The 14535-nt window shown below is 43.2% G+C and overlaps 1 protein-coding gene across 2 annotated transcripts in view; it reads right to left on the reverse strand.

Annotated features, from left to right (window-relative positions):
• The window catches only part of PDZD2 (PDZ domain containing 2), a 198461-nt gene that overhangs the window by 132666 nt on the left and 51260 nt on the right, over positions 1 to 14535 (reverse strand). For both annotated transcript variants that reach the window (XM_068176346.1, XM_068176345.1), the window contains exon 2: positions 1001 to 1821. In XM_068176346.1, coding sequence (XP_068032447.1) covers positions 1001 to 1479 — 479 coding nt within the window. In that variant the 5' untranslated portion in view covers positions 1480 to 1821. The remainder of the gene's footprint in view (positions 1 to 1000; positions 1822 to 14535) is intronic.

The following is a 14535-nucleotide window of genomic DNA, read 5'->3' on the forward strand; positions in this document are numbered from 1 at the left end:
AAAATCATAGAAGGTTGAGCTGCCCAGCACCCACAGATTGAGGAGTCACTGCTTTTATTCTGGCACATGTCAGAACTGGGAGTGATGGTCAGCCCAAACTCCTGCCACATTCAAGTGAAGTGATCCTGTCTGTTGGGGTCACTTCACTAGGACTTGGTTTCCAAAAGTGTCCACCCCCAAAATAAATTCCCTTTCAGCAAGAGGGGGAGGATTTCATGCCCTCAGGTACAGTGTAACTTCAGGTATGAATGAATGTTTACATCCTCATCTACAGCAGAGAAAGGGTTTTGCCTTTGTAAAGGGTAATGTGGAAAAGTCTACCAGCCCACAAAGAGCAAAACTGGGACAATCACTTGATTTTACAGCACGGAATAGCTGAATTTAAAAAAACCACAAGAATAATCTGTATCATTACAAGAATCCTAATTTTTGATTTGAACTCTTAAAGATTTCAAGTTTTCTGGGTCAGGAGACATCAGAAGAGAGCAACTGCATTAAAATCAAAGGGAATTTATTAAAATGAAGTTGTTCCAAACTGGAAAACACAAAAATGTCTTGCTTTGAGAAAGTCTCAGACAACACTTAGCTGTCAAAAACACTTCTCTGAACTGAAAACATTCAACAAAAAATATGAGCACCTGTAAAAATATCTTCCAGTGCTGCTGCATCTGTGTTCATTTTTGCTTAAGAAAACAGTTTTATACAAACCCAGGAAGGCTCCTATTTTAGTAGAACCCCTCTGGTGATTATGATGTGTAATTTTTTGACCCAGTGACCCCTGAAAATTTTTCAGAGGAAGTGTGAGGAGCACACGTAGGCTAATTATCAATTTGCTTTTCTTACTTATTTTCTACATGGCCTTAAGAACAAGCACAGGGCTCTCTCAGGGGCTGGAAAGCAAAGGTCAAAACCTCTGCTCCTGGACTTCCAACAGTATCAACTGTGATTTGCACCATGTGGCACCAGAGGCAGCTGCTGCTGTCAGCTCTGCCACCCTTACCTTGCTCCAGTGACATCCACACCGACCATCAGCTGCCCGTTCAGAGAAAGGATCTCGTCTTTCAGGCGGACTCTCCCGCACTTCCCGGCCGGGCTGTTCTTCTTCAAGTCCGTCACCCAGATGCACCCGACGTCGAGCACGGGCCCCTTATGCGCCTTCCTCTTCTTTCCTCCCCGACGCTTCTCCCCATAGTCCCCCAGAGCAGGGATATTCCCAAAGCTCAAGCCCAGGACTTCATTTTTCCGCATCTCTTGGGCCAGGTACATGGTGCAGATCTCCGTATCCAAAGTCCCACAGCTCCCTGGCTGCAGGTTGCTCTCGTCCACAGAGAAGTTGAGCTGGATGTACTCGCTCAGCTTCTGGACGGCCGAGCGGCAGAGCTGCTGCTCGGCTCCCTCGGCCCCCTCTCGCCGGCTGTTCTGCAGCCACTGGCACAGGAGGGGGAGGAAGACCCCCGCGTTGTCCTGTGTGATGGGCATCGCTGTCCCTGGGCATCCCCTCACGGCGTCAGCCCCGGCCCCAGTCGGCTCCCTTGTCGCCTGCCGCGGCCCCCCGCAGCCCCTGGGGACATGCTGGAGTGGGGCTGCAGGTCCAAAGCAAGCTCCATCTAGTCACAAGGAGATTTTTTGGGGGGTTCCAGCTGGCCAAGAACAGAGTCAAGGAAGGATGTTTGGTGTCACGGCGCTACAGCCGTCCCTACGAACAGGCTGGTGGGTCAAGTTTGCGAGCGTCTGTGGCCGTCCAGGTCTGCCTGCCGCCGGTGTCCCCGCTCCGCCGGGGACAAAGCGTCCTTCCCACCACGATCACCACGGTGCCTCGTCCTGCAAGGGCAAACCAGCGTGGTTAGAAGTGCCCGAACCGCTGCAGAACCGGCAGCCCCGGCCCCGCGGCCCACGGCCGGCTCGCACGGCCCGGCCGCTCTCCTCCTGCGATTTACCACTTGAGGGCACCAGCTGCTCTCCTCAGCAAGGGAATAAAAGGTCACCCTTAGCTCCTGACCTTGGCGGTGAAATGCGGATTACAGAGCCCGGGGGATGCTCCTGCCGCAGCTCCGGGGCTCTGACCGGAGCGGAAAAGACACTCCTGCTCCAAGGGCCGCTGGAGGGGCACCGGCCGCACCAGCGACTGAAGCTGACAGCCCTGCCGTCTATGCCAGTGATTTTGGGCTGGGATAGGCTTAAACCGGTCTCTTCCCGGACTTAGCGCCCCACCAAGCTGCAGGAGGGATGAGCAGCAGCAAACGTGAACGGTGAAGATGCCAGTGGGGTCCCTCCCTTCATGGCAACAGTGGTTCACAGCCACCTTGTGGGTAAGGCATCTAAGAAAAGTGATTATCCAGTTTCCTGGGAAAAGAGTAGGGCAGGTGAATTCCCCAATTTCCTGCAGTTTGGAGAGGGAGGCACACAGACAGCCATGAGTCAGTGGGAGCCAACGGTTAGCAGGCAACAGGATGAGACAGGGTTTTTTGCCAGGATCATTAGGATCTATGAAACAAGAGAAAAACCTGACTGGAGTCAGGTCTGGTTGACCAGATTCTTTCAGGGCTTTATTTTCTAGCAGTGGATGCTGCTAAGTGAGCTCTGCACCAGGAAAACCGAAGAAAGCAGCAGCTTCAATCTTGCAGTCTGCAGGTCTGCTCTTGCACATATGTATGAAAGGCTTAAGTTAGGTAGAAAAGCTGTAGGAAGAGCTTATAACCCCAAAAGAATGAGTGTAGAGGGAGGCTCTTGCAAAATGCTGCTGCCCAGAAGCTGTATCCAAAGTTCTGCCACCTCCCTGGCTGTGGGGCAAAACTTAGATGGACAGGAGTGACCCCAAGAAAGCTCAGGCAAGGACAACAACAGCTCAGGGCCATATCATGCTTGTACAGGAGGACACCAGCATCTTCACCAAGAGGCTGATGTTACACCAGTGGCTCAACGGGGATAGACATCAACTTGGGAAAGGAGGAACTGGCCCCCTGCTCAGTAAGAAAGACTTCTGAGTTAGGCTCAGGGCAGGAAAAACCAGGAAGAAAGGGGAAGAATAAAGACAGAAACTGCCTAGGCACATGTCTAAAAGAAGAGGTGATAATACAGACACAAACTGATCAGGAGATAAGGTTAAATCCTCTGAGCATTTTAGATACCTAATGCAACACTGGTGAGTATGTGGGTTTTTTTAACACAGAACTTAAGTCTTATTTAAGATCTCATATTTAAGACAAAAGCAATGATTTAATTGACATCACTGGAACTTACGGTTGTAAAACCTAGATCTGGAATATTGATCTAAAAATGCATAGCTTATATGTGGACCAACAAAGAAAAAGTAGAGGCAGAATCTCTTGGCATACTGAGAATGATGTGTATATTTGCTCTGAGGTCCAGAAGGCAGGAGGAGTAAGAACTGCTAAATTATCTAGTCAATAATAAAGGCAGAAAGCACGAAACAAAACACAGAGGAGGGCACAACAAAGCCTAAACCAAGAACCTGATAACAGCTGACTCAATGGTAATGGGAAAGTAGAAGCATGAGATATCTGCTAAAAAGTAGTAGGAGATATGAAAGTCCTGGTGCCTTCAGAGCAACATTCTCACATAATGAATGGGGTCAAGTAATCAGCAGGGAAGTGCCTCCAGAGAGACATGTGTTTGGGGTAAGAAGGTGGAAAGAAACTCATGTAAGAATGCCTGTAAAATCAAGGAATTTGGAACAGCAAAACAGAAATGCCTGGCTTCAGTACATTAAAAAAAAAAAAAAAAACCTGCTAGGAGAGAATTCATGGAGAAAAGTTAGAAAAGTTTAAAGGAAAAAGAAATCAAGGTGAGCTGCAGTTTCTCGAAGAAACAATATTTTGTCCTTAAAAGGCACAGGCACAATAGCATCTCAATGAAGAAGGATCAGAAGACTTGGCAGCATCATGAGCTTTTTATTTTCCTCAAAGACAAGAAGAAAGAACACTAAAAGGTTACTGAGCACGAGTTTTAAAAAATAGCATGAAGACACAGGCAAAAATAATAGAAACATCAGGGTATAAAAATGAAATGAAACTTGCAGAAGATAAAAAAAAGTTACCCTTTATATGCATATTAATACCAAGAAGGCAATCCTTAAAAACATTGCTCAGAGAGAAAGTTATTGAAAAATGACACCAAAAGAGGCAACACTGGTTTGAGTTTTGCTTTACTCCTTGTTCAAGTTACCAACTATACATAGGGGATTAGTACACAGTGTGACACAATATCATTACAGAGCTACACTATCCTCTTCTCTGCCTGTTCCAGAGTAAGAGATTAGTTCAATTCAGGTATTTCCAGTCCAGCAGAATGGGAAAAACCACCATATAAATTTTCTACAAAACCAGCTAAAACCATCTCAGATGATTGGTCACTTGTGAGAATTCAAACAGGTAAGGGGCCAGAATTAAGGACAACAGCAAATGCAGTGGCTGTCTTCAAGGATAGAAAGAGAAGCAGCAAAAAATATGATATCAGTCAATCTAGCATCAATCATCCAAAAAACTCCAAATCAAACAGCGACATAGTTTGCATGTATGTGGAGGAGAATAAATATATAAGCAGCTGCAGACACAGAAGAGGCAAGAATAAAATAATGTGAAACCAAGTTAATTTCTTTTCATAATGGAGAAGTTGTTTAATATAATTCATCTGGGCTTTATTATAGCTTTTGTCACTGTCTCAAACAACTTTCTCATAAATATACTAGGAAATATGATTAAATGAGACTACTGTAAGTCCATACCCAGGGAGTAGTTATTAATGACATTCTGTGAAACAGAAGGACACTGAAAGTGGAGCTCTGCTGGATCTATATAGTCTAGTTTTGCTCAGCACATTCATTAGTGACCTGGACAATGAAAGCAAGTACGCATATTAAATCTGCAGATTACACAAAGCTGGGTGTGTCTGCAGACACACTGAAGGACAAGATTAGCATCTAAAATATTTTGGCAAAAATCAGAAAAACATACCCTAAAAATTAGGGTAAAGTTCATCAAAGACAAATGCAGAGTACTACAAAAGGAATACCTCAACTAGAAAGGATTGGCTATGTGGCAAATCTTTGGCAAGAGATGCAGCATTTTCACAGAATCACAGAATGTATTGGGTTAGGAAGAAATGTGGTCCCAAAGCCCCCTACCATGTATAGGGACACCTTCCTCCAGACCAGAGCCCCACCCAACTTGGCTTTGAACATTTTTGAGGGTTTATAGGGAATCATTCTTGTCAATATCCTGCTGTTGGAGAAAAAAAAAAGGTCATTGTCTCAGCATGTGTCAGCGGGGACAAAGGTAACAAGGCATATTAAGTATTTCTGTAGCCTCACACAGGGCTGAGAAGGTCTCAGCAGCAAAACTTCCCCATTGGAAAAGAGTTCTGACATGACTTGGCAGTCTTTGAAAGTGTGAATTACTAGGAAATACTCAAAAAATTAGGGCCTGGTAAAAAGGAAAAAGTATTGCAGGTAGGGTTTGAAAGCACAAGTTAAAGGTCCTCATGTACTTTAAAATGCCCCACAGTGACCATGAGGAGAAAAGCAGTGTGTTCCTCTTGTCCATGATGGAGTAATGTATGTGAATCACATCCAGGTAGTGGTAAGGTAACACTCAGAAGGATGAAGAATATCAAGACACTGGGGAACACCATCTCAGGTGCTGGAGTCTCCAACACTCATGGTCTCTGCAGAAGGTCAGAGATCTGCCATGAACAATGATTGGAGCCAGTATCTCTTGGGTTGTGAGAGACATTAGATTTCTCCATTTCAATCCCTCTTACTTTTGCTTCCTTCAACATAATTTTCTGTCCTAGCAAGAGTACAGTAAGAGGTCATTTAATGGGTAACATCTGTGAGTTATGACAATGACACCCTTGTGACAATGACACCCTTTGCTTTAACAGCAAACTTTGGTACAGCTTTCAGTGACCATATACAGTTCAAAACCATTCAAGCTCTAGAGAAGATTGGACCAGATCATTCTTTGAGGCCCTTTTTGCCTAATAATTTAAGAGGTTTTGTTCTCAGCTGTTTATCGGGTTTGACATTAGGTAGACATAGCTGTCTTTTGCCAGCTATTCCCAGATCAAAAGTACTGCCAGGGTCCCTGGAGATCTCAGGGCTCCATGAAAGCAGCTCAGAGTTGTAGCTTAAGTCTCCAAATCTCCTCTGCATTGGCAAAGGGCACTGATGTTGACTTCAGCTTCAATCCTGCAGTTAGCTGTCTGGAGCGTTCAAAGGCATCTGAATTCCACGCAAAACTCATCCATCATTCATTTAGCAGCATTGCTGGAGGGCTCTCCCCCTCCATGCACACACATCCCTCCAGAGATAGAGGATGACGGGCCCTTCCAAGCCGCCGGAGGCAGGCAACCTTCAAAACCCCATTCCTTCTCCCCACAGGAAAAGCTGTGGGCATCAATACGCAGTGGGTTGCCTGTCTACGCCCCTGAGCTCACTGCAGAGCCACGGCAGACACTTAAATTAATCATGTAGATAATTATACAGTACTTTCAAGGGATTTTATATTCTCAAACAAAACCTTCTGGCTTTGGAAAAATTACTCCAGACAAGCATAAATAGGAAATACTCCTTCCAGATGTAACAGAGAGCACAGCACTGAGCTGAACGGCTCTGTGCTGGTGAGGAGAGTGGCTCAGGTGTCCATTGCAGATGGAAGCAAAAAATAGAAAGGTGGTAAGCTGTTCATCAAGGGAAAAAATAGACCTGCCTGATAAAAATGGAAATCTCAACACTAGGAAGAAATTTATTTTTACTCTTGACTTCCACAAAATAGACTCAAGACCCATGTGAGAAAATTTCATGGAGTCACCACCACCTTGCTTACTTGCTGTAGGTGACAGATCTGCCAGACCACCCCACCTGCCTTGCATCAAGTACAGACCTATACACAAAATACTCTAATTTTATGCCCACACTGGAATTGCCTAGACTTGTCTGGAGTAAAACAAGTCAGAACTGGGAATGGGCAGCCCCCTGGGCCCAAAGTCCCGTCTTGTGAAACGGAGTCCCCTGTTCCTGGGGACAACTTTCCACCAAAGAGATTTTGTCCTGGTTGTTCTGAATCCCTCTGAGGCTACTGATTCACATTCTCTGGTAATTAAATCTCCCATCTTACCTACATCTCAGTAGTGTGGTCTGTTGAGATTTTTCATTAGCAGTTTCAAGGATAAAGTGAACTAAGATTTTGCAGATAGGATGTTTACAAGCACAGAACATCTCCACTGGGAAAATACTGGGGTGGCAAATGTCAATTAATATACTGCATGAGATATGGAAATAATATTAATCCTGTTAAAATAGAAGGATCATGATGGTGCAGAGACAGCATGACCACTCAGTTTGAGGAGGACCCACAAAGGGGATCAGCCTTTCATGGGATTTCATCTTAAAAAGACTCTCACCATGCTAACAGACTGAACCCAGAGCCACTCACAGCACAAGACAGGCGCTCTCCTTTGCAAGAAGAGAAGCTTTTGGGAAAGATGCTCTCAGAGGATCAAAAAGATGCTGCAAAAACCTTGACAGAAGCATGGTCCCCTCTCACTCAGCAGTGCCAACAGCCAAGTCCCACTCCTTTCCATCCAACCACAAACCAGCCACTTTGCATGGCTACAGCCTGGGTGCATGCCTCTTCCCAAAGCTGTGCCACCAGCATCTGGTGAGCAGAGCTGCCTGGTCCCCTTCCTTGTGCCACCAGCCACAAAGATCCTCCTCCTGGGCATCATCAAATCCAGACCCCAGCTATCACAGCAACTTTTTTATGCTCTAATCAATAAAACTCATTGAATTTCAAATAGAAATAAAGAACACTTACATCTCTGATATTTTGCTGGAAAGCTGCCCCAACACTTTGCATAGTTGGAAATGGTCTGTATTCTGCCTTAAATGTATTCATAATCAGTTTATACCCACAGACATGCAGCTTCTACAGCTCTCTGCTCTTCTTAGTGTTTATCAGCTCTTCTCACCTTCATCCCGGGAGTATTTACAGCCAGAAAAAATCAGCTTTTACCATCAGCTTTTACCTGCCCTTGTTCCACTCAGCACTTCCACATAAGATGTGCTCTCAAAGGTTGAAATACCACCCACGTAAATAAACTGGCTATTTCCTTCTCCATTCCTCAGTGAAAGTTTTTAGTTATGGCTCAGGTAGTAACACACTTTCTTCGCTCATCTCCAGCCTTTCTGTTCAAAATACCAAGTTAAACATACAGTATAGAGGTGAAGAGAGGCTGCTTCTTTGAGGCTTTCTTAAGGCAGCAAAAAAGCTGTCTTAAATGACTGTTTATTAAAAAATAAGAATATTTTCTTTAAATAAGTTGAGGGTGGAACTGTCAAAAAGCATATGTGGATATTCAGTGCATAAACAATAAGCTTTTTTCTTTTCTGACAAATTGAGCTTTTTCTTCCCTTCTTCTTGTCGTCAAGGGAATGATGTAAAGAGCTCCAATAATCACTGTCTCATAGGGGGAAACAGAAATGTAGAGGGTCATTAAGATGTCCCATTACTGATTTTTAAAAGGTGATTTGTGCAAATGGCCAAGACCCAATTCTCCAGGATAACCCCTTTGGCATTTCCATCCTGGCCTAAAGTTCCAGAAAAACATACATACAGTTATTCCAAAAATTGCCTTCATCCCCTGAGTGAGATGACTTTATAATTGCTTTAAAGGTTATGTTTGACATATACCGTAAATCTTTTTATATATAGATGAAGGCATTGTACTTGTTTTCCTAAAGTCATCTGGGCATTTCAGCACCAGAGAAATAAATCCACTACCAGCAAAAGACATTTATGTACTAATTTCTATTCAAGTGTAGCCTTTACTTATTAGTTAGAAACTAATAGCAAAAAAAAAAAAAAAAAAAAAAAAAAAGGAAAAAAAAACCTCAGAACTGAATCAATTCACTAAAAGACACATTTTTGCTGTCTTTAGATGGTTTTGCTATGATGGTCTGAGGTCTGAAATCCTTCAGGACAGCAGCAAATCTGTTTTACTCTGGATCACCCAGTGGTACACATCAAATCCAGGCACACAGTTATGTTTCTGCTGAATTAGCCAGAGTGCACATTTACAGGTCAGCTTTATGCCAGCCATAGGAAGACTTCTGATATTTGACCTGGCAATAAAAATTTAAATCTTAGGCTGGGAGGCTTTGAGAGATTTTGAACAAATTTGAATTGACAGGAAGTTTTATAGCAGTCAGCATTTTATATTTCATGGCCTCAATGCTTTTAGTACAGCTGTAGGAGCCCTAAAGCTGGATTTTCTGCACAGTCAAACCACAGCCTCAGGTTTGACCTCCACACAAGTAACCAACAGGAATACAGGAATATTAAAGCTGGGATTTTTGTTCTATAACATCAGCTGAATCTTCATCTGAGCTTGTTGCCACGGGCTCCATTTCTGGTCAAAGGAGAGGAACAGGTACTCTATGGAGAAAATAGTTATCTGGCCTCTTGTAGGTCTTTATTTTCAGACTAGATGCTTGACATCTTTCTAGTGCACTTTTAGCTCCATTGGCTAAGTAAAATAGAGGTATCTGAATATGATCAGATGAAACCTGCTTTAAACTAGTTAACCAGGCAAACTGGGCACAGAAAAAAATATAATATAGCATAGCTAAATAAAGGCAGTGGTGAAACTGTATCAATTCTTGCAGACAGGTTCCCCGCAATGCTTTCTTAACTGCTTTGATTTTCAAGTATTTATGTCCACTATATTAAAGATCAAAAGACCTGTGCAAACATCTAGACTTACTAAATCAAACCTAGTAATTGCCAGGACATTTACAGTATCAGCCCAAGCAAGCCCTGAGAACAAAGAACAGTTCACCAAGAGGACACTGAAACAGTCAAGCATGGAAATGCGAAATTCTTGCAGGAAACATTACACTCTAAAGAGGGGCACAACAGTTAGGTAAAAACCTAACCACATACTTGGATTTGTTTTGAAAACCTTGCCACCAAATAGTTCTTATCAGGAGTTATTTATTTCCAGGTGCTCTCACAGTACCCAAAACACTGGGAATTAGTAAAATCTTTCCATAAGGAAATGAGATTGTGCCCATTTTTATAAAGAGGGAATGGAGCTACAAGAAAGTAGGCATGCCATACAGACTCATCTGAAGCTTTCCTGTAGGCATAGGGCCACTGGAAAATTTCGTAAGGATCATATGTGCCCCCACTACTAGGCATCACATGGAGCACTATGTCCCACCAGAGGATGAGAAGAGAGCAAGGCTCTCCTTGTTCCTTCTACCCTTGTTCCAGATTGTCTGAGTGCATTGCAGGACTGGATCACTCTCAGTCCAGGGACAGTGTAAAGTCCACAGCGGCTTCCACCACCAGCACTACCACAAAGGCCATAGGGTATGTCCTTGTCAGCAGCACTGTTCAGGAGGAGCTGCCTCTGTTCTCACAGAACCAACCAGTGCCTCTTGGTAGAAGATGCTTATTCCTTCTAGAGCTCTGAAGCCATCCACTTCCTCCTTCCTCTTTATGTCCATACAACATAGGCAAGCTCATAAAAAGAGACACATTTCCAAAACATATCGAGTGAAATTATACCAGAAATCAGGGATCAGGATACGCCAGAAAGTATTTCCCATTGGACTAGGAACATGGTGGGATTTTAATGATATTACTAAAAATAACATGAATAGGTGAAAGCTGCAAAACACATCCACTGTATGTCAGCAGTTAACAGTAAAGCTCTGAACCGTGGTGTTGACCAAAAGCTCCAGCTCCCACTCCAGGTCAGGCAGCATAAGCCCTTCCCTCACTGCATGTCCTTGCAGTCTTGCCTGTCTTTAAGAGGCTGGTGTCTTCTGGGGACAGCAAATATGATGTATTTTGGGACGGTAAGCAGTCATGCAGGCAGCCCTGCTCTGAAAGCAGGGAAAACCAAAACCAGTTGGGCTGCAGATGGCAATAAAATGCTGAGCCAGGGCTGTGATGATACAGCTTCACAGTTTTAGGTCTTTTGTGTATTAAATAACACAATAATAGGTTGTTTGACCTGCTTGGTTTGGTAAGGAAATCTCCCAAGTTCACTATTCAACATACCAAAACTGCTGTGTGGCAAGAGGAGATTCAGAGACAGACACAGTGGGAGAGACAGCTTTTAAACTGGAGAGACAGCTGGGCTCAAATGACTGGGCTGCATTTTCCACCATCATTCAGATGAATTAAAAAGAGACAGCAGAGGAGGAAGCATCCGTCTGGCCATCCATTATTAACAAGAGGATCAAATCTAAAACTCTTTCTGATACTGATACAGAAGCCCTTCAGTACTATCAAATTATTCTCTTCCGTCCTCATGCTCTTTGTACACAAACTGTCTCCAGGAGCCTCTTCTCCAAGTCCAGGTCAGGTGGGAAAATGAAGAAGCTTCACAATTTCTAAGAAATTTTCTAAATCATTCCAGTATGCTTATTCTCAACATAAATTTGAGTATTGAAGTAAGATACGCTTGCCTTTTTGCATTCATTTAAACCAGAAAGAAATTATTTATTTCAGACAAGACTAAAAATCACCTTATTCTCATATGATCTAGTGTTCCAGACTATATCAAAACAAACTTCTTTAGCTGTCAGAACATTAAAACTACTTACCTATCTCTAAGCCCTTAAAGACTATTCAGTTTGATAGCAGAAAAAAAAAAAAACAAAACATGTCTAAGGAACCAAGTCATTGCAAGCTTGTTCAGTGAGGAAAGAACTGTATTTAAAGAGTTCCCTGAAGAATGGTACCCATGCTGTTCTGCAATTATTCAGCCTCCTCTGTACATCAACATGCCTAATCATCCTTTGGATCTCTTCCACTTGCTGAACAATTCAGAGCTGATGCTGGGAAGCACCATTATGAATTTTCAGAGTACTCAGAATTCATTTCTGACATAATTTATAGAAGTAAAAGTCTGCAGTAACATAATTAGTCAGTGATGCTTTTCTGGATTTACTCTACAATTGTGTAGAGGAAATCTAATTTTAAGTATGCAGATTCCAAGAAACATCCCTTTTCCAAGTTTGAAAATAGCACAGCTCTATCTCTCTCTCACACACACACACACACACACACACATATTTTCACACAGAAAATTAGTCACAACTACAGGCATAAGTATATAAGTAACAGAGTTAGACTTTGAATTTATATTTAGGCACCTAAATAAGTCACACAGTTTTTAAGGTCCTTGCTAATGTCACCTACTCCTGTATGACTTTGAAACAAGCCCCTATTTACCTATACCTGCATACCAAAACCCCAAATTTCTCAATTGCAAAGCTTCCTGAAGGACTGGGCTTCCATGTAATGTTTTGAACACTCTGTAGAAATTAACTGTACACTCCAGTTCTTTCTGAAAACAACACATATTAAAATAGGGACAAAAGTAGATCTGTAATTATTTTTAAATGCTTTCACTCTTCTTAAGATCTTCCTGTGGGAAAGATCTCTGCAATAATTATTCTTAAAACAAGAAAATGTAAATAACATGTTAAATTTGGACTGCGTTGTCTGCAGGAGTCATGCATCTAGCATTACAAACAAACCGCAAACATATCATGTTCCAATACTGTGATTCTATATTAAACAAACAAATGTCCCCAACGAACTGTTTAAATTAATTGTCGATAAGCACCAAGAAAACAGCTTACAACACTGCAAAATGAATACAGTTGGAAGGTGGACTGATGGGATTTCACTGTGTTACTGGAAAGGCTAAAATTTTAAATAAATAAATAAGCACCTTTCTATTTTTCCATAAGTCTGAATTAATACAGACAAAATTATTATTATTATTATTATTATTATTATTATTATTATTATTACCAGATATAACCCATTGCTATTCCCAAAATCCATTCATCATCTCCAATCTGATGACCTGAGCACTGGAAATAATTAACAGCCTGCTGTGAGTGCTCCCAAGCAAGTATGCCAAGTAGAGCTTAGGAAAGGACTTTTAGAGAAGATCCTCTCCATTTTGGCTTTGGCAGTGTCCCAGAGTGACTTCATGATGCTGAATTGTATCCCCATTCACCTGTTTAGCCCAGAAATAAGTTCTGCACCTCTCAGACAGATTCCAAGAGCAAAGGGGAGAGAAGAAGTGTGCAGTTTGTCTGCAGAAACTGCACTCGCTCCCCTGCATTCCTGCTCACGGACTGTGCTGTCTGGAGCACAGACAGACAGCAGGACAGAGCTCTCCTTTGCTTTTAGTTCCTTTTTAGCTGGCTGAGGCAGAGAAGTTCCCCAGACTGTGACTCTTCTTTTTCTTGGAACTGATCAGCCCTGCTCTGGACTGAAAACCCAGAAGAGCACCGGGAGCTCACGCCTGTGGCCCAGCGGAGCTGGGACGCGGCATTCCAGCACAGGAGGGACAGAAAAGAGACTGAGCGAGCCCAGCTACAGCCCACGACAAGGACTCTCTCTGAATTTGCCATCTCTTCAGAACAGCGAGAGGTTCCATTGTTTAATATTGCTCATTTTTTTCATGTTTGTGAGTACTTTGCTTGTTAAATAAACAGTTTTTTCCACTTCTCTTGAAGATTGGCAGCTTGAATTTGCTTTCTAGAGACCACTTCAAAAGTTTCCTCCCAAAATTTACCCTAAATAATGACAGGCAGATCCCACAACGCTGCTTACTTATTCTTCATCACCAAAGTTCTTTCACTTCCCACTCAGCCGGGAGGTGAAAAGCCAAAGGACTTTCAGATAACAGTCTACATCTCTACCACCAATATCTACCTGGAGGCAATATCTGCATTTCCCTTCAACACTGCATAGTTACACTTCACTCCTTCTCCACGAAAGGTTGGTCCAGGTGTGTGAAGCACTCTGACACATCAGCAGAGCTCAGCTTTCCTCTATATAGCCCTGATAGGCAAGAGCAAACATGAAACTGACTGTTCATCACCTCCTTAGGGAATACATTTCCAAAATGAGGACATGGCTTCGACCACAGCCAACAGCAGGGTTTCCACAGATGGAGGGTCAGTCTCTACAGTTTTAATTTAGTTCCCATTCCTGCTCTCAGATCAATACTGAGGTTCTTGAGGCACAAAGGGTTCATCTCTGACCTCTGAAGGACACAGACCACTGAACCATAGCACAGCCATTGCTGCCTCTGTCATCTCAACCTCCAGCTGAACTACAGCAGCCTCCCAAAGCATGCATACCAGACTGAATTTTTCTTTCCCAAATTGAAGGCTAACCCTGCTGGTAGAAACTCACTGGAAGCAAGAGCTATCACCTCTCAGAAAATAGTTGCTGCTGATGCTGACCACAGCATCTGTTTCTTTCATAGAAGCATAGAATCATTTAGGTTGGAAAAGACTTCCAGCTTCAGCACCTCAGTGTCTCTCCTGCACTGAGGGACTCAAAACTGAGCAGGATTTGAGGTGCAGTCCCAGCAATGCTCAGTACAGAGGGGCAGTCACTGCCCTGGTCCTGCTGGCCACACCACTGCTGATACATTCAGGATATTCTTGGCCTTCTTGGCCACCTGGGC

This window comes from Anomalospiza imberbis, chromosome Z (genome assembly GCF_031753505.1).
Source record: "Anomalospiza imberbis isolate Cuckoo-Finch-1a 21T00152 chromosome Z, ASM3175350v1, whole genome shotgun sequence".
Taxonomy (NCBI): Eukaryota; Metazoa; Chordata; class Aves; order Passeriformes; family Viduidae; genus Anomalospiza; species Anomalospiza imberbis.